Source organism: Hemiscyllium ocellatum, chromosome 10 (assembly GCF_020745735.1).
Source record: "Hemiscyllium ocellatum isolate sHemOce1 chromosome 10, sHemOce1.pat.X.cur, whole genome shotgun sequence".
Lineage (NCBI taxonomy): Eukaryota > Metazoa > Chordata > Chondrichthyes > Orectolobiformes > Hemiscylliidae > Hemiscyllium > Hemiscyllium ocellatum.
Genome location: NC_083410.1, coordinates 20,738,585 through 20,766,512, shown reverse-complemented (window position 1 = coordinate 20,766,512; position 27,928 = coordinate 20,738,585). Strand labels below are relative to the sequence as shown.

The window sequence follows — 27,928 nt, the reverse complement described above, 5'->3', positions numbered from 1 at the left end:
ATTTAGCACGCTTACCTTCATTATTCAGACCATTGAGTAAAGGAGTTAGGACGTCATGTTGAGGTTGCGGAAGATGTTGGTGAGGCTACTTTTGGAGCACTGTGTACAGTTCTAGTCACTCTGCTATTGGAAGGATATTATTATCAAATTAGAGAGTTCAGAAAAGATTTACAAAGATGTTGTCAGGATTGGAAGGTTTGAGGTATAAAGGAGGGGCTGGCACTTTTTTCACTGGAGTGTAGGAGGTTGAGGGATGACCCGATAGAAGCTCATAAAATTATGGGGGGACATTGATAAGGTGTATAGCATCGGTCTTTTCCCTCGGGAGTATACTTTGAGGTGAAAGGAGAAAGATTTAAAAGGGACCTGAGGGGCAACTTTTTCACACGGAGGGTGGTTCAGATGTAGAATGAACTACCAGAGGAAGTGGTAGATGCAAGTACAGTTGCAAAGATATTTGGACAGGTATATGAATAGGAAATGTTTAGAGGGATATGGACCAAATGTAGGCAAGTGAGACTAGTTTAGTTTGGAAAAACTGGCCGGCATGGATGAGTTGGACCGAAGGCTCTGTTTCCATGCTGTATGACTCTATGACTCTATATGTATATGTTCAGAGTGATCAACTATTTTCGGATAGTATTGACTATCACTTTACACGTCAGTCACGGTTATGTGATTATGCTGCTGCCTCCGAGTCAGAATGTTGAAAGTTCAGCTTCAAAAACTGCATTTACTTGACTGCAAAACCACAGAGATTTCCTGAGGTTTTGTGAAACCACGGTAAAAATGGAAATTTTCTTCTACAATTTTAATATTGTTGACATCCATGTGCTTGTATTTGTAATCTTTAACATCTATTTGTTACATTACTAACTTGGCAGTAGTTAAGATGAACGTTGTCAATGGCCTAAGGCTTCACAAAGCTGTTGAATTTCAATTTTCTTTTAGCAATCCAATGTGATAAGCTCATACCCAGGTGAAAGTAGGTACTGCAGATGCTGAAGATTTAGAGTCAAGATTAGAGTCGTGCTGGAAAAGCACAGCAGGTCAGGCTGTATCCGAGGAGCAGGAAAATCAGTGTTTCGGGCAAAAGCCCTCCTTATTTCTGATGAAGGGTTTTTGCCCGAAACATTGATTTTCCTGCTCCTTGGATGCTGCCTGACCTGCTGTGCTTTTCCAGCACCACTCTAATCTTGACTCATACCACCACCCAGGCTGGCTCACAGTCAAACACGGCTTGGGTTTTGTTGGCACAACAGTCAGGTGCCACGGTGCCTCAGTGGTTAGCACTGCTGCCTCTCAGCACCAGAAAGGTGGGTTTGATTCCGACCTCGGGCAACTGTCTGTGTGGACTTTGCAAATTCTCGCCATGTCGGTGTGAGTTTCCTCCCACAGTCCAAAGGTGTGCAGGTTAGGTGGATTGGTCATGCTAAGTTGCCCATAGTGTCCAGGGATGTGTAGCTTAGATGGATTAGTAGTGGGAAATACAAGTTACAGGGATATAGTAGGGATGCTCTTTGGAGGGCCAGTATGAATGGCTTGCTTCCACACTGTAGGGATTCTTTGATCAGTAAATCTCCTGTCATTGTGAGTACTGGAAATCCCCAGTCCACTGAAGTGATAGTCAAATGTGGGACAAAATAGCTTGCCTATCATGGTTGCCCCTGCCACCATTGGTCAATATCACTTGCCAGAGCATGTGTTAGGCATGCTCATTCCCGATGAAGGGCTTATGCCCGAAACATCGATTCTATTCTCCTGCTCCTTGGATGCTGCCTGACTGGCTGTGCTTTTCCAGCACCACACTCTTCGACTCTGATCTCCAGCATCTGCAGTCCCCACCTTCTTCATGTTATACCCAATAGCTACTGCCAGTGGTTCCCTGACAGCCACAAAACCTAGCATCAACTTCCACGGGTCTCGAAAAATGAACAAAAATGTGAAGCTTCTGCTGGTAGATCCTTCAGAGAAAATGTGCAAGGCTTTCCCTGTGTCATGCAGTAAAATATAAAAGAAAGCTCAGAAAATATTGAAAGTACAAAGCAGGGCTGTCAGCATTTGAAAAAGCAAAGGTGTTTGGCTCATGTTGCTGTATAAATACTTTTGAAAATGATTTGTCAGCCTGTAACCCGTTTAATGTCTCCTTAGATTCTGAACTATTATGCATCCCTGATAGTTATCACTGCACCAGAGGCTGACATGCTTTCCATTCCTGAACTGTTGAATTCACTTATTAAACCACCTTTGCCACCTCAACGTCCTTTTTAAGATGTTCCTGACAATGCAGCCTTCTGACCTGGTTTAGGTCACCTGTCTGAATATCTCTACAGGTGCTTTGGTGTCAAGCTTAGTTCCTACATCTGAGAGGCACCGTGCCATCTTTACTGCCTTAAAATGCTTCTTAAAGACGATGTTTTGTTGTGATCCTCCTTCTATTGTGCTGGTTAACTGTGCAATATCCAAACTGCCCAGCTATGAGACATCTCCATTCCCTGGTGTACATTGTGATTCCACATTGGGAAAACCCTCTCAGTTGCTGTTATTCAGCCACGGCAGTGCAGGGTTAAAGGGATAGGAGGGCGGGGTGCTCTTTGGAGCGTCAGTGTGGACTCCATGGGCTGAATGGCCTGCTTCCACACTGTAAAAGGTGGCGGCATGGTGGCCCAGTAGTTAGCACTGCTGCCTCACAGTGCCAGGGACCAGGGTTCGATTCCAGCCTCGGGTGTCTGTCTGTGTGGAGTTTGTACATTCTCCCTGTGTCTGCGATGCTTTCCTCCGAGTGCTCCAGTTTCATCCCACAGTCTAAAGATGCGCAGGTTAGGTGGGATTGGCCATGTTAAATTGCACATTGTGTCCCGGGAGGTGCAGGGTTACAGGGTTAGGGTATGGGGATGGGGCTGGGTGGGATGCTCTTCGGAAGGTTGATGTGGACTCAATGGGCTGAATGGCCTGCTTCCACACTGTGTGGATTCTATGTGCCATTCTATTCTAATCTGAAATTGGAGAAAATCAGAGATATACCCAGCCATAATATCTTGAATGCCGGTTGTTTTCAAGAAGGAGTTTGATTATCGTTCTTTGGTACAACGGATATGAGGAGAAAGAGGGAATAGGGGACTGAATTAGATGACCAGCCATGATTGTATTGAATAGCAGAGCAGGCTTGAAGGGCTGAATGGCCTACTCCTCCTTTTTGTGATGATTTTATATTGATGTGAGCTGCCGTGGTGTGCCAGGAGCTTGATGAGTAACCTACACAGATATAGCGACCAGTAATTGTCAGTTGGAACTGCAATGTCCCTTTTGCTCATACATTGATGGAAAGCACTTACATTGAAAGTTCAACTAAAAAAAATGCGAATCTCAGAAAAAAAACCTTAACACTTTACTTTTCTTTAAGGCTGCAGGGGGAAAAGAACCGAGCTGTGTAATTGCGTCAGTGTCTTTAATAGAGTCATAAGACTGAGGGGCAGTGGTATTGTAATGGCTTATTTCTGTGGCAATAAAAGGACACAAAGGTTCTAGTTGCAGCTGACTGGGGTTGAAAGGTATATTCTGCAGCACTTGGTAACAAGGACCTTCAAAGAAGAGTTTAGTTTGTTTTAAAAATCAATGCGACATTGTCTTATTGGAAGCAGGTCTGGTCTCAGTGGAGTGGAGGGCTTTCGTGTGTGGAATATTAATTAATTGTGACTGGCATTTTCTTTTTACTAATGTAAGAATGGTTGGTTGCTGCTTTCTTCAAGGAATGCAGTAGCAGGGTGAAGCAGAGTCGATTAAAAAGTGCATTCGCCCCCCCCCCTTTATTCATTTTGTATTTACTACGTTCTGAAGACACGCAAGGATAAAGGAAATGACAATAAAAGCTCTCTGAGTGACCTGAGAAAATGATGTGGATGTGGCAATGCTTGTGTTCAGGAGCTTTCTGTCAGTAGTGGTGACATATTTACAGCTCTTTGGGTTCTTGCTGTCAATAGATTGTCCATTTTGGCCAGAAGGATTGAACATGTTGGAATAGCAGTCCCTGGAAAGTGGGCGGATGCTTGTGAGATTACAGCAAGGCTACAGTTTGGAGACTTCTGTGAAATTGAGGCATCTGTGCTAACCTTTAACAAGCAAAATCTGGCAGAGCTTCCATGAACTTGACAGCTCGAGAACTGCCCTGATAATAAAACCGTGACCTGTGAAAGCAAATCTTCACACAGGCGTGTATCTTCAGCTGTAAATATACTCAGTGTTTGAAAACTTCAACGGGAGGTCAAAGAAGATGAGCACTTGAAAGCTGGGAGTGGAGATAGGTCCAAATGGTGACATTTTAATTTTTGATTTTTTTTCCCTAAATCATAGTGGTTGCTGTCCATGTTCAAAGCAGCTCAAAGGGAGATTTCATCCCTTTTCACACAAGAGGTATTTGCAAGGAATTCATTGTTTTCCAGCCTAAGATTGTTCGCATTGTTTATAGATGGTTGTTCTGCTGTAACACACATTTCGTTTCATGCAAATTTGCCATAACATGGTTGACTCTATGACAAATTGGAGACACTGTTTCTATAGCGCGAACTTTTACAGTATGTGTTGGTTATAACATGATTTGGACCTCATTGGTTTAAATTGTGTTGCTATTACATCGTTTTCTTACAATACTGGGTTTCTTATAACATATGAGAATGGAACTACTGTATTATGGCAGAACTGACTGTATTTGATTAACCATGCCAGTGTGTCATCAGAGTAACCTGTACAGTGGTGAATGTCCTTGCTAATTTTCATATACACGTTTTGAAAATTATGTCTGACCTTGTGCATTTTGATGGCTACCTAAGGTTAGCTGTTGAGTAGCCATGATCGTATTGAATGGCAGAACTGCCTCAAGGGGCCAAATGGCCTACTCCCATTCCTGATCTGTCTGTGATGCAGCAAGTTGCAGGTGTCGCATCACACGAGGTTTGTGAAATCTGAACAGACTTTTGACAGAACAGAACATGACAGAACATTGCCATCACACTCTTGCCCTTTAACTTGTCCTTCACATTCATTTTGCTTCTCATTTCACTCTTTTGTCATGTGTTTTCTCAGGCCCACATTTCACTCCGATCCTTTGAAACTGGCAGGCCTGGCTGGTGGAGCCGTACTGGTCTGGAACTGACCACTAGCTGTCCCACCTCACCACTTGCCCACAGACTCCACCCCTGCCCTCAGCCCTGCACAGGTGGTTTGGAAGTTCTCGGTGTGCATACATGGTGGTAGAGTTTATGCTGGAGGCTTAATACGGGAAAAGATGAGAGATTGACAATTGACTGGGGTACAACAATATATCAACAGCATGTTGCATGTCTGTAGCACCTCATAAGGTGGTGAAATGTCCCAAGGCATGCCACAGGAGTGATAATCAAGTAAAACCTCTCACCACCTTATGTGAGGAGATATTAGGACAAGTGACGAAACATTAGATTAAATGGGTAGGTTTTACAGAGAGCTTTAGGAAAGAAGGAGAGGTATGGAGGGTCCAGGCAGGTGAAAACTGAGTTGCAAATCGGACAGACACAAAAATCAGGGATACGTAGGACACTAGAACTGAAGGAGTTTGAGGATTATTGGGATGGAGGACATTATGGTGAAGCATATGGAATGGTGAAGCCATGGTTGGGTTTGAAAATAACACTGAGAATTTTAAAGCCAAGCTACGGTCAGAGTGGGAGCTAATGCAAGGTATCATTCCACAAAGTCACCTTTTAATGGATCAATTCTGTGTTTCACCGAAAATTCCAATGCAGTGAACCAAACCATAGACCCAGTGTTTACTGCATGTTAGTGACGCTGGTGAAGGCAGTGTTTATTACACATCTGTAACTGCTTTTGGACAGGTGGTAGTGAGTCACCTTCATCAGTCACTATGGTTTATTGAGGTGATGGTATGAAGGAATTCCAGGATTCTGACTCAAAGATAGTAAAGGAAAGGTAACATGTTCGTATTGTCACTATCTGTCACCTTCCAATAGCAGAGGGTTTATAAAATGAAGGCATCTTGGTGATTAGGCGCAGCAGGTCAGGCAGCATCAAAGGAGCAGGAGAATTGACGTTTCGGGCATAAGCCCTTCTTCAGGCTTATGCCCAAAACGTTGATTCTCCTGCTCCTTTGAATGCTGCCTGACCTGCTGCGCTTTTCTAGCAACACATTTTTCAGCTCTGATCTCCAGCATCTGCAGTCCTCACTTTCTCCTATCTTGGTGATTAGCTCCTGTTCAGTTAGACACAAGGAGTCATCCTGCAGACATGAAGATGTTGTTGTCTTTGAAACTACATTAGTTTGTTGCTGCATCCACAAGGTACAGGAGTAAATTCATTCTAAGCACTGGTTAAAACTACTTTCTCTTGTTCCTTTTGATAAAGAAGAAAATTGGCTATCATTTTAACAGTATGCTTTAAATTCAATGCAGGTTTGGAAGGATGGTGACTTCTGGCAATGTCTGTCTCTGTTTCTTCTTGTCTGGGCCTATCTCTGTCAATTTGTATGTTTTTGCTAATCTTATCCTCTCTGTACTTTATCTCTCTATCTCTCTCAGAAGGCATGAATGTAAGCTGGCTATTTATCTTGGGCTGTGAATTACAAAAAAGACTCCGTGAACATGACTAGCTGGAAATCAGAATGAATGCATTTCCTCACTAAACTGTGGAACGGGACTCAGCTGCTACAGTTAATACAGTGTCAATTAACACCTCTGAGAACAGCTGGATAAATAGCTGCTCTGAACAGATTGGGAGGGTAAACATACCTCAAGGTGACCAAACACGTGAAGGAATGCAGTGCTTCCTGAACCACAGGGACAATGAGTAGCCGTGCCATTGACAGTACAGACTGGCGTTGCTCTACACAAAGGTGGAAAGCTTTTAAAGCAGTACTTTTGTGCAGATGGAGAAAATGGTGCAGAACCTTCTGATAGGATTTTGGATGGAATCAAGGAGAGGCCAAATAGTACATGATTCTGGAATGACTTGGAGGTGCCTGTGTTGGACTGGGATGGACAAAGTTAAAAATCACACAACACCAGGTTATAGTCCAACAAATTTATTTGGAAGCACGAGCTTTAGGAGTGCTCTTCCTTCATCGGGTGGTTGTACAAGTAAGGAGTGCGCTCCGAAAGCTAGTGCTTCCAAATAAACCTGTTGGACTATAACCTGGTGTTGTGTGATTTTTAACTATGATTCTGGAAGGTTCTGCAGACTGAGTGCATTTTTCTTTGTCTGTGGAATTTTTTATGCTGAATCCCCACGAGCTCAATTCTTCACCAAACCGCACTCTTCTCAATTATTCAACTATAATGAGGAGAATACAGTCATGCATAGCAGAGTTAAAATATATGTTCACTATTGCTCAAGTGCTTTACTCAGTACTTTTGATTTATAAAGAGGAACATTCCATACCTAACAGGAGTATTTATGTACCTGTTTTCTTCTGGACTGTTGCCCAGTCTCTCAGGCTTATTATCTTGCATTAAATTTTGACACAACTGAACCCCATTCACCATTAAAGGAGAAGGGATTGTGTATCATCACATCTTCTGCTTTACTCTGCGTTCCCCAGATATAGTTAAAAATCAGAGTCCAGATTAGAGTGGTGCTGGAAAAGCACAGTGGTTCAGGCAGCATCCGAGGAACAGTAGATTCGATGTTTCGGGCAAAAGCCCTTCATCTGGAAAACAGGCAGAGGAGCCTGAAGGGTGGAGAGATAAGTGAGAGGAGGGTGGGGGTGGGGAGAAAGTAGCATAGAGTACAATAGGTGAGTGGGGGAGGGGGTGAAGGTGATAGGTTGGGACCGGGGGGGAGGGTGGAGTGGATAGGTGGAAAAGAAAATAGGCAGGTAGGACAAGTCATGGGGATAGTGCTGAGCTGGAAGTTTGGAACTAAGGTGAGGTGGGGGAAGGGGAAATGAGGAAACTGTTGAAGTCCACATTGATGCCCTGGGGTTGAAGTGTTCCAAGGTGGAAGATGAGGCGTTCTTCCACCAGGTGTCTGATGGTGAGGGAGCGGCGGTGAAGGAGCCCAGGACCTCCATGTCCTCGGCAGAGTGGGAGGGGGAGTTGAAATGTAGGGCCACAGGGCGGTGTGGTTGATTGGTGCAGGTGTCCAAGAGATGTTCCCTAAAGCGGTCTGCTAGGAGGCGTCCAGTCTCCCCAATGTAGAGGATACCGCATCGGGAGCAATGGATACAATAAATGATATTGGTGGATGTGCAGGTAAAACTTATGATGGATGTGGAAGGCTCCTTTAGGGCCCACCACTTTCCGCCTTCTGTAAAGACCTCCATGACTACCTGGTCAGGTCCACGTCCCCCTACAACCCACCCTCCCATCCTGGCACCTTCCCCTGCCACCGCAGGAACTGTAAAACCTGTGCCCACACCTGCTCCCTCACTTCTATCCAAGGCCCTAAAGGAGCATTCCACATCCATCACAGTTTTACCTGCATATCCACCAATATCATTTATTGTATCCGTTGCTCCCGATGAGGTCTCCTCTACATTGGGGACACTGGGCGCCTCCTAGCAGAGCGCTTTAGGGAACATCTCCGGGACACCCGCACCAATCAACCACACCGCCCTGTGGCCCAACATTTCAACTCCCCCTCCCACTCTGCCGAGGACATGAAGGTCCTGGGCCTCCTTCACCGCCGCTCCCTCACCACCAGACGCCGATTTCGTTGCTCCTTGGATGCTGCCTGAACTGCTGTGCTCTTCCAGCACCCCTAATCCAGAATCTGGTCTCCAGCATCTGCAGTCATTGTTTTTGCCTCTTTTAGGGCCTTGGATGGAGGTAGACTACTATTATAAATCTGTCATTTTACTGCACCCCTCAACTTCATCCTGTTATTGCTCCACTACTACATTTGGTTTCCAGTTATGCAAGGTCATGGCTTGAGTCAGATGTACACAACACCAGGTTATATTCCGACAGGTTTAATTGGAAGCACACTGGCTTTCGGAGCGTCACTCCTTCATCAAGTGGTAGTGGAGGGCTCAACCCTAACACACAGAATTATAGCAAAAATTTACAGTGTGATGTAACTGAAATTATACATTGAAAAATGGATTGTCTGTTAAGCCTTTCATCTGTTAGAATACCATGACAGTTTCACTTCTTTCATGTGTAAATCACAAAACCTTTTTTTAAAAAAGTTGCATTCTCAGGTTAGCTGCTAACAATGGTGATAGCTAGACAATATGTTGAAGGTGTTGGCCCCCTGTGTTCTCTGTCTATGCCATGATGTTTAGATTGATTCTAATCTAAAAAGTGAGATAACGGAGTTTTACATGAATTCATGCAGTTTTTGAGCAAAGTACAATGTAACTCTGCAAGTACAAACTCACCCCACAAAATATATGTGTGCTTGTGGGTCTTTGTCTGTCTGTGTGTGAGTGTGTGTCTGGGTTGGGGTTGTGAGTGTGAGAAAGCATATATGTGTGTGTGTAGTGAGTGCAGAGTGTCTTAAGTCTGGGAGGGGGGTGCATGTATGAGTGTGGGAATGTGTGTGTCTGTAAGGGTGTGTGTGGGTGTCTGTGTGCGTTGTGTGTGTGTGTGTGTGTGTGTGTTTGTAAGTAATGGTGATCACCTGTAATGTGACATGAACCCAAGGTCCCGGTTGAGGCCCTCCCTATGGGTACCGAACTTAGCTATCAGCCTCTGCTCGGCCACTTTTCGCTGCTGCCTGTCCCGACATCTGCCTTGGAGGATGGTCACCCGAATGTCCAAGGTCGAATGTCCCAGACATAAATCTTCCAAACCCATGATTACTACCATCTAGAAGGGCAAGGGTAGCTGATACACAGGAACACCACAACCTGCAAGTCCCCCTCTAAGCCAATTGCTGTCCTAATTTGGAAAGATGTTGCTGTTCCTTCACTGTCTCTGGGTTAGTTTGCTGGATCCCACTCCCAGACAGCACTGTGGGTACCCCTAAATCCCAAAAAACTGCAGCAGTTCAAGAGGGCAGCTGACCCCCACACTCTCAAAGGCGATTAAGGATGCACAAGAGACACCAATCCAGCCAGCAACCCCCATGAACAAATCAAAAATATAGTTCCGGTCTCTTGCACCTTCTTGATTTACCCCTTGCCTTCAATGGTGTCGGTTCCTTTAGTCTAGGCACCAAATACTGAAAATCTTAACCATTACTTTTTCTCTTTTCCCTTTTACGTTGCCTCTTAAAACTTTAAAATGTTGACCATGCTTTTGGCCCCTTGTCATATTGCCTTATCTGTATCAAATCTGGCCTGGCATGGTTCCTGGGGAGCTCCTTGTCACACTTCAAAGATGCTATAGAAAAGCAATTTGTTGCAGTGATTTTTTTTCTTGGTCCGCAACTATTTACAAGTGGGATCCTGAAGGTCATACCACTGAAAGAAGACATTGTTGTTTGGTGCTAGATTGTTGCATTCCACTAATGTTGGGTTTATTTTTCCAGTGGTCTGCCACTTGCCCTGCATGAACGGAGGACAGTGCACTTCCAGGAACAAATGCCAGTGCTCTCCTCATTTTACCGGCAAGCTCTGCCATATCCCAGTGCAGCCTTCCAATGGCCAGCAGCATCACCAGCAGCCTGGCAAAGCTCCGACCTCGCCAGTAGTTCATTCAACACACACACTGCCTCTGTCTCACGGTGGGAAGCCCGGCCTACAGAGTAAGGCTCAATTTGTCTTTCAAACTCTCTCTCAAGTTATATACGTTTATTTTTCTCCTTCGGTCTGCCAGCAACTTAGCAAAGTAGAGAACTCTCTTAGTCAATTCTTTTCTGTTTAATAATGGCCAAAACCTTTCTGATCGTGATCTGGCAGCATCTGTGGAGGACAGAAACTGAGGTAACATTTCAAGTCCAGTATGGCTGTTTTTCAGAACTCTTTTGGGAATGACTCAGTGGGCTGAGTTGCATGTTTTCTCTTCAGTACATTATAATTCAGGGATTTTATTTTCCAGTTACTGATTTTTAAGTAAATTACATAAAATAGAAGTGGCTTTCCCTTGGACATTCTTGCTCGGTAATGTTTAAACCATTTGCTCTTTGCATTTTATAAGATGTCGTTCAAAGAGCTTGGCAATAATAAGTTCAAACAAATTAAATCAGTCGTCTGACGAGGACAGTGATGAGTCATACCAGACTCGAAACGTTACCTCTGCTTCTCTGTCCACGGATGCTGCCAGATCTGCTGAGTTTTTCCAGTGTACTCTGTTTGTTTTAGATTTTCAGCATCTGCAGTATTTTGCTTTCATTCAGGAAGGTGCAAATTGCCTGCATCATGGCACCCTAGTGTTGCTTCAGTGAAGTGTGGACTCAACCAACTCTTTATTTTAATCTCTGCAACAGTAACTTGTATTCAGAAGTAATAAAATATCCCGAGGGTCTTCACAGGAGTTTTACAGAACAGGATTTGACACAGAGTCACGAAGAGAGACTTCAGAAATGTTTGGTCAATGAGATAGGATTGAAGAAATGCTTTACAGGAGGAAAGGTTTAGAGAAGGAAACACTGCTGGGGCAACATGGGAATTGGAGATGTTCAGGGGATGGGAACTGGAGGAAAGCTGAGATTGCGAAATAGGATTATAGATCTCGGAAGGTATTGCTGGTATTTGATGGTCAGCTACTGAATGCACCCACACATTTTCTACTTTGAGAACAGAGAGCTCTTTACATGCAAAGTCTGCCTGCATCTGAAGAGAGAGGAGACTAGAGGAGTGTTTCAGATTGAAATCTCTTGCATGTGGAGCTCAGTGAGAACCTGTTGCAAGTGAGAGGTTCAGGCTGGTGATCATTGGTAGGTGGACATCAGTTGGCTATTACTCTAGAGAGGAGCAGAACACTGGAAAGTCCATCCAGGTGAATGATGGTTCAGGATATCCAGACATAAGGAATGTGTAGGAATCCAGCTGGGAATCTGGGAGAAATTTCTTTCACCAGTAAGTGGTTGGAATGTGGAACCTGCCACCACATGAGTAGTTAGGGCAAGTAGCATAAATGTATTTCAAGACCAGCTAGATAAACAGAGAGAGGGAGAGAGAGAGAGGACGAGATGGATATATTGATAAGAATAGATGTGAGAGAAGGCTTGTGTGGGACATAAATACCACCGCAAACCAGCTGGGCCTAATGGCCTCTTTCTGTGTGGTGAGGACTGTGTAATTCTGTTAAAGATCTGCCAGGCAATTAATATCTCCTTTCAGAGGCTGGAAAATCTGCTGCATATTCCCAGCAATTTTGGTTTTGTTTCAGTTTTGCAAATGTTTCTTAACTAAGCTCTGTATTTGCTGATTAATGCTTCCAGAAGGCAGACATAATCAGAGCAAGCCCCAGTGTGTGTTGCACAATGTTGTGACATATCTCATGAGACTCTCCAGCATTTCAAATAATAACAATACTTAATGCATTAACTTGCCAGCAAATTCTAATTAATTAAGGAACAAACAGTGCTGCTAATAAAAACCAGAAGAAAAACGTCAGTGGAATAAATCTTGCAAATTCTTTTACTCATTGTGTTTTGTCTCTCATTAATTATTTTAATTTTGTAAGTTTGGTCACCATATTTGCATTTCAAATTTCTCTGCCCATGTTGTGATGTTGGCAATCACACTGACAGTAGCTGTTAATCATTTTCCTGAAGGTAAAATCGAGACAGTGGTGGGTGCCTTGAGATAGTGATCTACAAATCAAAAAACAGTCTTGCTTTTCTGATGGCAAAGTGTAGATGAGCAAGGAGCAAGGGAGTATAAATTATATAGATTCCCAGAAGGTTACAGATCTGATTGTTGGCCTGTGTTGCATTAACTCACATCAGTAATGCAACACTCCTGTGAATATTATAGGATGGATTGCTCATATAGTTATCACCCTAACGTGCGCATTCTTATGCAAAACACTCTTTGACAGAGACATAGTACTGGATGCATAGATTTAGATATGTGCTACATTCATGAATTATTTTTTCTAGAAGAAAGTTTAGGAAGAGTGAGAGGAGATCTTGTAAAACTCGCCAAATTCTTACAAGATAGATGCAGAAAGGAGTTTTCCCTTGGCTTCAAGGTGGAGTTGAGGTCTTGGATTTGGTCTCAGAATAAGGATTATCCCATCAGGACTGAGATGAGGATGAGTTTTGCCATTCTGAGGAGGTGTGGATCTTTGGAATTGTTTTCCTCACAGGGTTGTGTAAGTTCAGTAGGTTCAAGACTGAGACCAATAGATTTTTCATTACGAATGTCAGAATGGATATGGGGATAGGGCATTGAGGTAGAAGATCAGGCATGATTTAAAGAAATGATTTTTATTCATTTATGGGACATAGGGGTCAATGGGTGGGCTAGCATTTGTTTCTTATGTATAATTGCCCATGAGAAGGTAGTGGTGAACTGTCTTCTTGAATGGCTGCAATCCATTTAGTATATGTATACCTACAGTACCCTTTACAAGGGCGTTTTAGGATTTTGACCCAGTGACACTGAAGGAACAGCCGGTACATTTCCAAATCAAGATGGTGAGTATTTTGGAGGGGATCTTGCAGGCAGTGGTGTTCCCATATATCTGCTGCCCATGTCCTTCTCGGTGAAAGTGGCCAAGAGTTTGGAAGATGCTTTCTATGGAGCCTTAATGAATTTCTCTGGTATATCTTGTAGATAGTACATACTGTTACAACTGAGCATCAGTGGTTGAGGGGGTGAATGGTTGTGGATGTAATGTTCATCAAGTGGTCTGCTTTGTCCTGTATGGTGTCAAGCTTCTTGAGTGTTGTTGGAGCTGCACCCATCCAGGCAAGTGGGGAGTATTCCATCACATTCCTCACTTGTGCCTTGGAGATGATGGATAGGTTTGGAGAGTCAGGAGGTGAGATACTCGTTGCAGGATTCTAGTCTCTGACCTATTCTTGCAGCCACTGCCTTTATTTGGTGAGTCCAGTCCAGTTTCAGGTCAAGGTTAATTCACAGATTGGTGATAGTTGAGAGGTGGGGGGTAATCTCAGATGGTGAAGCCATCCTAACTCTGGATTCATGGAATCTTGAGGGACAGAATGGCCTACTCTTGCTGTTAGGTTCTTAATATAATATTTACCTTGAAAGTAACTTTTATAGTGGTAATGATGTTACTTGAAAAAAATTGTTTTCCACAATGCTTGCTCACCAGCCTCATGTTTTGTTTTTCCTCTCATAACTATATAGTGAAGTTCCCTCCAAACATCGTGAACATCCATGTTAAACACCCACCGGAGGCAAATGTGCAGATCCACCAGGTCTCCAGAGTGGACAGTTCTTCCTTGGGACAGAAGGTCAATGGTGTCAAGTCAAGCCAACAACAGATCACTTATCATGCTCTGAGTCCTTCAGTCCCTCACGTACCGAATTCTGTGTACACACACCAGCAGCAAGTTCGCACCCATCATTTTCCCCGAACACAAACCAAGTTAGGACGTTGCTTCCAGGAAACTACAGGTACACAGGTGAGGCACTGTAGGCTTATTGCTTACTTCTTTGTAAGCTTTGTGTCAAACATGCCATCGCAGAGTGGAAATACTCAATGGTAAACGTCCTGGAGAAATGCTACAAAAATCTAACCCTTACTGCTCTGTACCGGATAGCTAAACATTTTAATATAAATAAAGGCTTCTGTAGTACTGATGACTTTCATTAGATGCTGTTGACAAATTTACCGATTATTGTACTGTATTATATTCGCTTAGCTATGCTACAGATGTCTGGAGGCAGAAAATAGTTACTGATGCAGACTTTCATACAGGGTTATTTTCTTAAATCTTACTCTAGACTCATTAATAATGGAAGCTAACTATGCTCCAGATTTCTGAATGTCAAACCTTTACCTGTGGAATGTCTGAAGATTTGATGACACATTATTAGAAAATGGGCAGCTGATACATTTCTTTCACAAAATAATGGTCGACATTACCCCTCCCTCCTACTATCTGTTACCTCACAGACCCTTCTGTTAAGAGGTTAAAGCTGTGAATATTTCAAACCCTAATGTTACACAGAGCATACTCTTGCAAACTTGTTCAACAAACTTCCCATTTGCTGGGATCACCCGTTAATAATTTCTATCAAGTTGATGCACATAAATCATTGTTGAGTTTAGTTGCATGTTTTGACCTGATTGTTTAATTGGTCAGGAGCAAGAAACATTTTGAAACTGTACTTGCTTTATGTTGTGGTCAAGAACTGGTTTCTTCGTGTGATATTTTTTGCTGAGGAACATTTTAGTTTTTTTTTCGAGGTGTAAATGCAGGTGGCTGTGATTCATGTTTTCTGGAATTCAATCTCCAAACCAGCTCACTAATCCGACTCTCACCTGTCTTTTAAAAATGTTATCGAAACCCATCTAATCAGCCACTCTTTCAGCCATTCAAAATCTGTCCTTTCCTGGCTGGTTATTTGTTTTCCTTACACTTGTTTATGAAGCGCCCAGGGAAAACGCAACCTGCATGAGAAAAATGATTATTGCATATTTTCACCTTTAGTGTGAACAGTTAACGTGTGTGGTGAAATGATGTCTTCCTTTTTATTTCTCTCCCTGTTCTGCTGACGGAGGTATGAGAAAGAGAGAGTGTGTGAATTTATGTACTGTGTTACTGCATGCTGTCAGCACTGTCTTTGCACCTCTTAACTTTGAAATCACTCTCCAGATCATGGCTAGACTTTGCAATGTTAATCCTCTCAATGCAGACCGGTTTCCTCTTGAAGGGAAGTTCCAGTAGAGCCTGCACACACACAAGATGTGTAGAAGTAAAGTCTTGCAGATGCTGGAGATCTGACATAAAAACTGAAAGTGCTGGAGAAACTCAGAAGGACTGGCATCAGTGTAAATTAGCTGATGCTACATTGCTAAGAGTGGACCCTAGCTCCCCAACTACCCCGCCTCACAAACCACCACCTCTCTAAATCTGCCTTTTCCTAACCACAACGTGGAGGTTTCCCTTATCCGCACATTTTATTTGTGTGATATTGCCTCATGCTATCATGGATCTTCCAAAACTTTGGGCTGAGATGGACTCCAGAGTCCTGCCTCTTGACTTTCACTAGTGTATAGAGTGCGGTATTGCCAATCACAAGGAAGCATGCAAAAATAGCCAATGAAGTTGTCTCCTTCCCTGACTTCCCATTCTTTATCCCTCGGGAAGGCTGTGACATGTTTGTGCTTACCCACGGGACATGGGTGACTGAAAAATATCAACGTCCTGAATGGAGAATAATGATCGTCAGCCATGTTGCAGCGTCTGTAACAATTCACATTCACCCAGCAGCAAACTTTAATACAACCAGTTGTCCCAAAGTAATTCACAGTCTGAGTATTGGGCAGGAGGCTGAATGGGCAGACTTAGACAGGTAGGAATAGTTTGAGAAGTGGGATAGAAATACATTAAGAGTTGTTTGCCTTTGGTGCCTGTGGAGATCTAGAACTAACTCCAACGTTTTTGGCTATTTGCAGTGTGGGAAACCTCTTCCTGGCCTTTCAAAGCAAGAAGATTGCTGTGGAACTGTGGGGACTTCTTGGGGTTTCAACAAATGCCAGAAATGTCCTAAGAAGCCATGTAAGTATATTTGCTTGTTTTAAGTGAAAAATAATGTTTTAAGTGGTGTCTTTGCTCACAAACCTGTGTATGATTTTACATATTGATCTATTTTGGTACAAAATTCACTTAATGCGGTGAAAACCTTTTGTTAACTGCTTGTTACTACACTTTGTTTTGATAGTTTTCAATGGTAAAAGGCTCTCACTGGGTGATACATGGCAATGAATGTTTTATAGTGAGAAGGCAGCAGCATGTTATTGCTCAGTATGGCCACCAGGGGCACACATTGCTCAAAATTCTGTGACTTTTTATTGCTATAAATTCCACAGTGACTGAAATTTCTAATGTCTGAGATTTCAATGTTGTTTAAACTAATTTTTAAAAATGATTTTTTCCATTAGAGCATAGGCTATTCGGCCCATCGAGTCTGCTCCGCCATTCAATTATGGCTGAACGGTTTTTCAACCCCATTTTCCCGTTTTCTCCCAGTAACCCTTAATCCCCTTGACAATCAAGAACTTATTGATCTCTGTTTTAAATATACTCAATGACCTGAGCTCCACAGTCTTCTGTGGTAGTGAATTCCACTGACTCGTCACTGTCTGGCTAAAGACGTTTCTTTTTATCTCCATTTTAAAGGGTCTTCCCTTCACCCTAAGGCTGTGTCCTCGGGTTCTCATCTCCCCTGCCAGTGGAACCATCTTCCCAACGTCCACTCTGTTTAGGTCATTCAGTATTCTGTAAGTTTCAATCAGATTATCCCCTCATCCTTCTAAACTCCATGGAGTATAGTCCCAGAGTCCTCAACCATTCCTCATCTGTGAAGCATATGTTAATTTCAAATCATACTGCAGCATTTCCTCATTCAAAGCTTTTATATGAAGGTCCCAACCTTTCTCAAAAGGCCTTTTGGCTTTCGCCCTGATTTCCACCAGGATGTGGAGCAGCCACACTTTTGCAAATTGCAAGGATGCAATAATTTGTCAGGAATTGTGGGAGCAGCTCCCAAACCTGAGCTTCTCATTTTCACAGGGGAGGGCCCTGGTTCATACCTGGCTCCTCAAAGTAGTGGGTCATTGAAATGACCTCCAACCTCCCTTCAAATGGATTTTAGAGTTCCTGAAATCTGGAATGAGGAGGTTAGACCAGAGAAGAACAGATCTGTTCTCATTGCACTTTTTTTTTGGAAAGCCAGCATTTCCCTTTGGAGAACTGAGGTTTGGGTGGGGTGGTGTCACGGATCCTTTGGGAGTGTCAGATGCATTTTGGAACTTTGTGCATAATACCCTGGGTATATTCAACTTGTCAAAATTTAACAACAAGCATCAGCAAGGGTCAACTTGTCAGGAAATGTCTGGCAGTTTCAGAATGTTAGCAGAAGCTGAACTGGACTCTCCAGGTATTTGCAGAGGCTCCAGGAGCAGGTCAGAAGCTGAGAATCTACTGTAACTAACTCCCCTCCTGACTCTCCAAAGTCTGTCCACCATTTACATGACATAAGCCAGGAGAGTGATGGAATACTCCCCATTTGTCCCCATAAGTAGCTCCAAGACCACTTAGGAAGCTTGACATCACCTAAGACAAAGCAGCCCGCTTGATCAGCACTGTAAACATTTGCTCCTTCCATTCCTACTGTACAGCAGTAGCAGTGTGTACTGTCTACTAGACTCACTGCAATAACTTCTCAAGGTTTCTTAGACAGCACTTTCCAAACCCACCAGCATTTCGATCTAGAAGGACAAGGGCAGCAGATACATGGGAACACTACTGAAATAACTCCACAGAGACAAGGATCCTGTCACCAAGTCACATATGTACAGAATCCTTGACATTGACCTAGCTCCTTCTCCATTCCCGAAGAAGGGCTTATGCCCAAAACGTTGAATCTCCTGCTCCTTGGATGCTGCCTGACCTGCTGCGCTTTTCCAGCAACACATTTTCAGCTCTGATCTCCAGCATCTGCAGACCTCACTTTCTCCTCCTAGCTCCTTCAGAGCCAGCTCTGAGTGTACAGAACCTCTGACACCCCTCTTCTTATCTATCAGCCAGGACTCCCTGATTGGACCAGGTTAATAGCCCCAACCAGGGAACTCATATTCTGTGAGGTCCATCCACCTGACCTTGTTATAATTACTGCAATCACCATCTGCAAGTTCCCCTCCAACCCTCTCACTATCCTGCCTATGAAATATATTGCCGTTCCTTCATTGTTGCTGGGTCAAAATCCTGGAATTCCTTCTCTAATGGCATGCTGGGTCAACCCACAGCAGGTGGATAGCAGCAGTTCAAGAAGGCAGATCATCCCCACCATCTCAAGGGGCACCTAGGGACAGGCAATAAATACTGGCCAGCCAGCGACGCCCACATCCTATGATTGTGAATAAGGAAATTATGACAATGCTTTTTTCATTAGAGTACAGTCTGTAATACAGAAATCTTAAACCAACGAGCTAAGTTTTTGTTTTCTCTATTGCATGGGACTTTGGATATTTTGTTAATTCAGCCTGTTGCATGAATATCTTTGTTAAACGTAGAGGTAGACAGGCTGGGGTTGAAGTTTATGATCTTTATATCTGACTTGACCCCACCCTCTCTGTTGTGGTGTATCAAAATTAGGTTTAGAGATACTAGGGTCAGGCAGAATGGGGTATCAGAAAGAGAGAGAGAAAAAGGCAGGGGTAGAGACAGAGAGGAAGAGAGACAGAGGGGGAGAGGGAGATAGAGACAGTTGGGGAGGTGGGGGGAGGGAGAGTCAGAGAAAGAGAAAGACAGCAAGGGAGAGAGAAACAGAGACAGTAAGAAAGAGAAACAGCGAGAGAGAAAGAGAAAGACAGCAAGGGAGAGAGAGACAGATACAGAAAGAAAGAGAAACAGCGAGAGAGAAAGAGAGACAGAGAGAGACAGAATGAAATAAAGAGACAAGGAGGAGGGAAGAGAGAGAAAGACATCTTCAGCCAATGGTGTATTGGTGACACAAAGGCTAATACTGCTACCATCCACCTGTTGAGTCAGAAATGACTGCAAGTGCAAGTGTAGAAGGCAGATGGAAATGTAAGGTGGTGTCATCTCTCATTCTGATTTCTGAAGAAAAGTTGAATTTTGAAAGCAAATGCTACCTTTCTTCAGAAAGGGTAGGCAGAGAGAGAGAGAGAGAGAACAGGAGACAAACTCATGGAGACTGAGTAAACTGATCTTTCACCATCACTGGGTGTGGGAGGGAGAATGGAAATGGGGGAGAATAGAGGGAAGCTTAAAGGGAATTCTGGCTGTGGGGAGAGGATGAAGAGTTTTGCAAGACTGATTCCTGGGATGGCAGGACTGACATATGAAAGGAGACTGGATCAGCTAGAACTATATTCATTGGAGTTGAGAAGAATGAAGAGTGATCTCATAGAAACCTATAAAACACCACCACCACCACTCGACGTGACTGGGGAGTCCAGAGCCAGGGGCCACAATGTACGAGATGGGGAACTCAGGTGAGGAAAAGGTTCTTCACACAGTGAGTGGTGAGCCTGTGGAATTCTCTGCCACAGAAAGCGGTTGAGGACAAAACATTGAATGTTTTTAAGAAAGAGGTAGATATAGTTGTTAGGGCTAAAATGCTCAAAGGGAATGGGGAGAAAGCAGGAACAGGCTATTGAGTTGGATAATCAACCATGATTGTATTGAATGGTGGAGCAGGCTCAAAGGGCTGAGTGGCCTCTGTTGTTCCTATTTTTTGTTACATTTTGTTTCTTGACGTGAAAATCAATGGAGTAAGGGGCAGGGAACAAAATAGAGGATCAAGCTGATACTCGTGATGAAGAACAGTTAGTAACTGCTCTGAGGGGTTAGGAAAGCTCCTATTGCCGGTTTTAATGTAGAGGTTACACCTGATTGAAGGGATTGGTGGAGGGAAAAGCGATTGGGGGAGATGATGTGAATGGAGCCATGGCAACCTGGAAAATTGTCACAACTGTTGGGGGTCTTTCCCCAACTGTTTCGTACAATGCCTCTTCTCTCATGCAAAAAGAGAAAAGCCAGAGATGTAAACGGAATGTAGATGAGAGCAAAAAGTCTGGAAGAGTTAAAGAAGCTGAGTAATGAAAGCTGGAGGCGGAAGGGAATAGAGAAGCAACGACACATCAGGGACAGGAAGAGGAGCAGTTACATTTCCCACCCCTACACTGTGAGAAATCAATTATAACGGTTGGATAAATTTAAGACCGTAGTTATTTACTGCAATCTGTACTCTAATTATTGTCGGTGTACAAGTATATATCTATATAGTTTTTTCAACATCATCTCATTGAATCTAAGTGCGAAATAGCTATGGAGCCCCAGTGGGATAGTAGGAATTGTGTAACCCTCCAACTCTATTTGCGTCAGCACGTTGTGCAAACATTTATTACTGAGTGCTGCTGAATTATTACTGAATCTGTATTAATTAGGCTGACAGCCAGCTATGGCTACAGTGGTAGCACTTGGAACTCTAAGTCATAGGCTTCAAGATTCAACATCCAATCCAGGGACTGAACATGAAACCAATGCTGACTCTCCAGAACAGTTCTGAGGGATCATTGCTCCATGCCAGTTCCCTGTGAGCCATGGTATTATATTGAAGAGTTGGAGGAGGGATTCCCTGTGTCCTGACCAATATTCATCCCTCAATCTGCATCACAAAAACAGAGTTATTGGTCATTTTCTGTATTATGATTCGAAGGAGCTTGTTGTACATAAATGAAATTTTGTGTTTCCTGCATTACAACACTTGAACATATACCATTGGTTGGAAGGCACTTTGAGATGTCCAGTGGCTTTGATTGACAGGTGCTACATGAATGCGAGTCTTTCAGTACGTAGAAAGAGTTTTCCTTGTGGGTACTCAGTACAAACTACCAAATATGGATCTATCAGGACCCAGGCCTGGAAAAATTGGTTTGAGCTAGCCTTGGTATTGAAAATGATACTCTTTCTTTAAACAGAGACAGTTATAATTTACCAAATGTAAATGATTCAGTAAATGTACTTTAGGGCAATAATCATGATACCGTTTCTCTTAGAATCATGAGAAAACCGTGAAATGTGACTCGACATTTTCAAAAAAAAAGAGCAAACTTGGCGTGACATTTATGAGATCGCTCCACCATACTGCAGAATCTTTTTTATACACAGCTTGGTGGCCCTGCAGTTTGCCATGATGAAGGAGGACATTTCTAGTCATTGATTCACCAATGTTCCCTCAAAGCGAACACGCAGGAATCTGTTCTCTGCACACAAAAGGAACACATTCAAGCCTTGCACTGATTGTGAATAATCCAGGAGCTTGGGAAGTCGATTGTGTTCTCCTTGGAAATGCCTCCGCCAGTCAGTCTTGATGTGCCAAGCAGTCAGTCCCCTTTGTTTTCCCATGGATGTAAATCGTTGTGATAAGTTGAAATGTTGGCATTCTTGTGTTCATCCTGATGAGTTCAAAACAAAAGCATTGGCAATGTGTTTCTGCTTCCAGCAACATTCATTATGGTGTATTAGCCTTCACCACAAAAACTGCTTGCAAGTCAGCATGTTAGATACATTAACTTGAAACTGGGATATATTGTTGGACTCTTCGAACACTGAATAGGATTGATTTTGGAATCTACTCATTTTAAATGAATGGGTAAAAGAGAAAGTTACCAGACAACGGATCCTGCTCTCCTGATTTCCCTCCAGCCAAGGGAATGTTGAGCAGTCTCATGCTGCATTAGCCACGCAGTCGGATGCTGTTGGTAATTTCTTGGAAGTAAACCTTCTCACCCTGCCATCTGGGAGTGCATAACCAAGAGCTCGGCTGCTTACATTTCAGAAAGACCTTGCGTTTGTATGGTGCCTTTTACAGAAAATGAGAGAGCACCTTTTACAAGGAATGACTCAAAGTACTTTTCGATGTTCAGCCACTGTTGTTGCCTGGCACAGCAAGATCCCACAGAAGGCGGTGTCAATGAAGAGCAGATGATCTATGTTCTCTTTTTGATTTTAGTGGTGTCGATTTGAGGGATAAGGATTGACCGGAACGCCTTGCCGTTCTCCAGCCAACGCAGTGTGATCCCTCTGCTGAGTCCAAGGTGGGAGGCAGCCGGACTTTGAGGGTGTGATGCTTTCTTTGCAGTGGCAAAGGGTCACAACTTCATCACCTTCTGAATGTGAAACTGGGAGATTGCCAGTGAGGCGAGGCTAATCCGAAGATGGCCTGAAAGGTGTGCATCAGCAGTCCCATCACCTTTGCCCCGTTACATTTGTGTTTTACAGTGTAGGGTTTAGAAAGCGGCTCAGTCAGGCTGATTATGTTACTGATGGCCCAAACTCAATGCAGCTTGCTAACCATTTACATTGGGCCTGTGCCCGGGTGCAGTTGAGGAAATCGGTTTTGGATAGTTTCTCATCTCTGCAGCTGCTGTCTCTCTATTGGCAGTCTGATCAAATATTGGAAGCTGGGGACGTGCCAGCATCTGGGAGCAAATTCATAACAAAAGCAACCCGAAGACACAAGCCTTTTTGTGTGAGTGTGCTTCTGTCGTGCATTTCCCTTTGGTGCCTGGGGCAACGTTTGAGATTCAGGAAAGCAGAAGAGAATGAAAGGAGTACAATCTCTACTGAGTTCTTCTGCCAGAGTCCTGGTGTGTTAACAAAACCCAGATCATCTGCTTCCAGCTGAGGAATAGCCGCTGCCTCTTAACAATGTTTCCTCCCTGCTTGCAAACTCAGTAACCTCACCAGAGATACAAACTCTCCATCACTCATTCTCAGGAGAAGAAGCATTGGATCAGGAATTTCTGACTGAAACCATCTTCATTTTAATTCTTTCAAATCAGAAATGAAAATGATTCACGTCTAGTCATCATCCCACACTCTGGCTGCAGTTTTGGTCTGCTAGCCCGAGGAAGGGCATTCTTGTTATTGACTGATTCCAGCGAAGGCCTCAACAGACTGATTCCCCTGGGATGGCAGGATTGACATGTGAAGGAAGGCTGGATTGACCAGGCTTGAACTCGCTGGAATTCAAAGGGATAAGTGGGGAGAGAATCTCATAGAAGCATACAAAATCCTAATGGGAGTGTACAGTCTAGATGTGGGAAGAAAGTTCCTGATGTTGGGGAAGTACAGAACTATGAGTCACAGTCTAAGAACTGAGATGGGGAAGAATGTCTTCACTCAGAGAGTTGTGAATCTGTGGAGTCCTCTCCCACAGGAAGTTATTGGAGCCAGTTCATTAGCTATATTCAAGAGGGAGCTGGACATGGGCCTTGCAGCTAAAGGGACCAAGGACAATGGAGAGAAAGTGGGGATGAGATATTGAGATTGTGTGATCAGCCTTGGTCATATTGAATGGTGGTGCGGGCTATTTTCTATGTTTCTGTATTGGTCTACAGTGCAAAGACATGGCATGGCCAGGGCTTTCTATCTATCTTTGATGTGAAACCTGTTTGAAATATTCTGAGGCCCACCTCATGCAGCAAGGTAGTCACTTCCCTTTGACCCTTTGTAAGGGGATAGAAAAGCTTGATGGGTTTTTCTGCATCCGGTGAGAGAGGGTTGAAAACTCACTCACAGGAACAATTAAAGGGCAGTTCATGGACCTGAAACCACAGGCTGCAAGTGGCCATTTTTTCTTGTGTTCCTCGTTCCCAGGCAGTGACACTCCTGTTGATTTTCATTGTTCCAAGAAAAGATAATTTATAAAGGAAGTGCCCTCAATCAATGCCTCAGACTATGGTCCTGAAAATAGGTGGATTTGAATCGAACAGACGCCATTTTTTGTGAATGATTCCGGCACCATGCCACTCTATATTGTATTGGCTGTGTACCCGAACACCTTGGGTGGCAATATGTCTGGAAACAGTTTGGAATATTTCCCAGAATGCAGCCGAATACTTACAGTGATTTCTCATTTTAATCTTGACTGTGAAAGTTAATTAGAACAGTACACTTTGACATATACCGTCTGGGCAGCAACGTGGGTGTATTTTTACAGTGTGCTGGCGGACGCAGGGTAATGCCACATTAAGCTGGACTGGTGATACTATCTGTCACAAACATTGACATATCTCCTTTCTAAAACTGACAATGCTTCCCATGTCACCTTCAGCTGAATGGGTCTGAATTGCATCTGCTGCAGACTACACTAATTATACTAAATGTTCAGAGCTGGCGGCTGAGTCAGGTAATGTTGGAATTCTAAAAAAAATTGCTTTTATGACATTGTCTCTTCTCTCTTGACGAAACCTCCCCAGAAAACTGCACTGATGAGCTTGTACTGAGCTTACCACTCATCAAATATCAGAGTTCAACAGGGAATTGCTTTGATGGCCAAAGGGTACATTTCAGGAAAAGCTTGTCTTCAATTTCCTTTTCTTAATTGTCTAACATTTCACACAACTGCAGGGACTGACTGCTTCCTGCATTTAGCATGAGGTCAACCACTAAACTGCAGCAGAGGTATCAAAGCACTCTCTTCCTTCATCACATGTCAAGGAAGCACTTTCTGCTGTTATAACTGAGGGAGCTTTGATTTTTTTTTGTCTCGTGTAAAAAGTCAACCATAGACTGAGAGCCTGTTGACTTCAGTACTACTTTCACGACATGAACACTGTGTTCATTGAGTGTATTGCTGTCATTAACTGAAAGGATTAATTCCTGCATTGAATCATCCATTTGTGCAGTGGATTGTAAGAAAAAATAATAGATGGTCACTTCATTGAATGATTCCTTGACACTTGGGACAGTTCCACTAATGGAGATGACGATGATTCCTGAAGAAGGGCTTATGCCCGAAACGTCGAATCTCCTGCTTCTTGGATGCTGCCTGACCTGCTGCGCTTTTCCAGCAACACATTTTCAGCTCTGATCTCCAGCATCTGCAGACCTCACTTTCTCCTCGATGATCTCCATTATGATGGCAACACCAGAGGAACAGCCTGATGCTCTCCCAAAATCATTATTGGATCGTTGTTGGTCGCACTGTTATTGCAGTGGTCAATATTTTCCATCCATGCTTAAAACCTTTTTATTTTTCCACCTAATCAGTTTATTATGGTTGATTTGCTACTTTCATGACCATTGGGCTTTATGTTTTTTGGTACGTATCAGTGTGAAAGAGGTAACAATTAGTCAATGCAACCGTTACGTTATATTTAGACCTGAAGTCCATTTGGTCGGACTAGTGGCTGTTTTCTGCAGTTTTATTTGAATGGAGGACACACTAAACAATTGAGGTGAGTTTTATACAAAGAACATTGGGTTAGAAATTGGGCAGTGAATTGTAAGACTTGGGAGTCTCCAGCTATTAGTGATTTGGTAAAAGACAGCTATGCTGTTGCATGATAGTAGGTGGCATGTACCCTCCAGATACAAGAGGACATTACATTCCTGCATTAGTGATCTGAATTGTACAGAATAAATGGGTACAGTGAGGACTCAAGTCTATATTAATTAAATAATGTTGTAGCTTTCCTATCTGCTGGACGATGAGATTCTCAGCTTTTTTCCTTCCTGCAAAACTCTCGATCCAACAGCACTCACTTCTTAACCAGTTCCTTTCTTAATAGAAGTTGGGAAATATTTATTTCCTGAGTTAATTCCAGTCTCCACAAATGATGCCCATGAGGAATGCACTATCGTACATGATGTGCTTTCATGTGGGCTGCCATTAAGTGGATTTAAAATGGTCAAAATGACAGCAGATTGTTAGTGGTTTCTTTATTACTACTTCACTTCTGAGGAGAATCTGAAAGCAACAAGACTTGCAGTGTGGACCTGAATTGTTGGAAAAACAAAGACGTTCCACTGTAAGTAACTTCTCAGGCTGCACTTTTACTTAATAACAGGTCAGTCAAGATGAGAATATTCAAAACAGTAATTTTTTTGCAATACTTAATCCACCTGGATTAAGCAAGCTGGGATGTTTAACATTACGGGTATTTTTCTGTGCACACAGTCAGAGAGTTTGCAACAACAGCCAGACTGTGCAGTCCATTGTACCAGTTTCAATGTTCGTTCCTATTTTAGTGCTTTCCTAGCCTATTCCTTTGGCCTTTCTTAAGATCTATTTATATTCTGTTTTCAAAATTTATTGCAGTACCTCCCTGAATGGTCATTCTGTGTTCTAATAATCTTCTGCTTGAGGAAACTATTTGTAACTTCCCCTTTCATTCATCTAATGCTAATCCTGATTCTAACCCTTGACTGGTTTTGTCTTTCACAAATGTTTGTGACAACTTTTGGAATACTGTGTTCAATTTTGGTCTTCCTGCTGTAGGAACAGGGAGCATAGTAACATCGCATAAACACACCCTTGGCAAAGGGCAAATTCAGAAAACAGAATTGTCTCACTTGAAACTCCAGTAGCCCAGGAGGAAAAACATCCAGGGAAATCTCCGAGAGATGCTATAGCAGCCAGGAGAGATTCACTGTCTTCCAACCCTGCTGAGACCTCAAAACAACTGCTGAATGCTAAAACTAAAAATCCTGGTTCTGTGGGTGGGAGCTTGACCACACCCACTCAGGCTGCTTCTATTGTTCCACCTTTCAAAAAAAAACCCCAAAAAACACACAGTTTACTCTAGTGGCTCTGGGAGACTGCTTGGTACCTCTGCAGTCCTCACTTTCTACTGCTGGGTACCTCTGCCTGAAAACCTCTCTTTAAAAAAAAATCCAAAGTATTGTCACAGCCTCTTATGGCTCTGAAACCATTCAGTGCGTAGGAAGCCCCTCTGTCCGATGACGTGCATAGAGCCCCTCTTCATATACAATTGTAATGGTCTGTTGAGCAATGCATGTGTTGTTCTTGGCCCTTCAGTAAAACCTAGTGATGCAACAGAAGGGGTCCACCTGAGGAATCAGTGGGTGGGCCCTCTGACTGTTCAAACCCATTCTTGTGGATATACATTGTTGTGGGTTTGCTCAGTTGTCTGGCATTGGGGTGAATTATTTTCTGGAAGACTAACTGTCAGGCCAGGGAGTGGGGGTGGACCCTGCTGTGGTGGATGAGGGGACCTTGGGGTGGCAAAGTCCAATTAAAGACCTTCCCTGCTCCCTTAGAGCATCCTGTCCAATCAGAGGGCTGCCAGCTCAATAAGCACGGCCAATATCAACAGCTGTTCTTGTGGCTGCTTTGCCAAAGGAGAGGCTGAGGTACCTGCCAAGGTGGATATAGAAATTCGGGGGGGAGGCACGTGGGAGTGAGGAGGAGAGGACATTGGTAGTGAGATGTGTGGAGGGTGTCACTGGGCTGTTATCCCAATGATGTTGCCTTGTCTCACCTCTCCATGGGCCATGGATCATTCATCAAGGAACACCCCCAGTCTCAGGGAGGGATGGAGGGTTCACCTGGCTGGTCACCTTGCCTGGT

General features: G+C 43.4%; 1 protein-coding gene across 5 annotated transcripts in view; it reads left to right on the top strand.

The window, feature by feature from the left end:
* ltbp1 (latent transforming growth factor beta binding protein 1) overlaps nt 1-27,928 on the top strand; it is a 371,964-nt gene that overhangs the window by 111,803 nt on the left and 232,233 nt on the right. For all 5 annotated transcript variants that reach the window (XM_060831324.1, XM_060831322.1, XM_060831326.1 and 2 more), the window contains exons 6-8: nt 10,462-10,677; nt 14,198-14,475; nt 16,476-16,578. In XM_060831324.1, the coding sequence (XP_060687307.1) occupies nt 10,462-10,677; nt 14,198-14,475; nt 16,476-16,578 (597 nt within the window). The remainder of the gene's footprint in view (nt 1-10,461; nt 10,678-14,197; nt 14,476-16,475; nt 16,579-27,928) is intronic.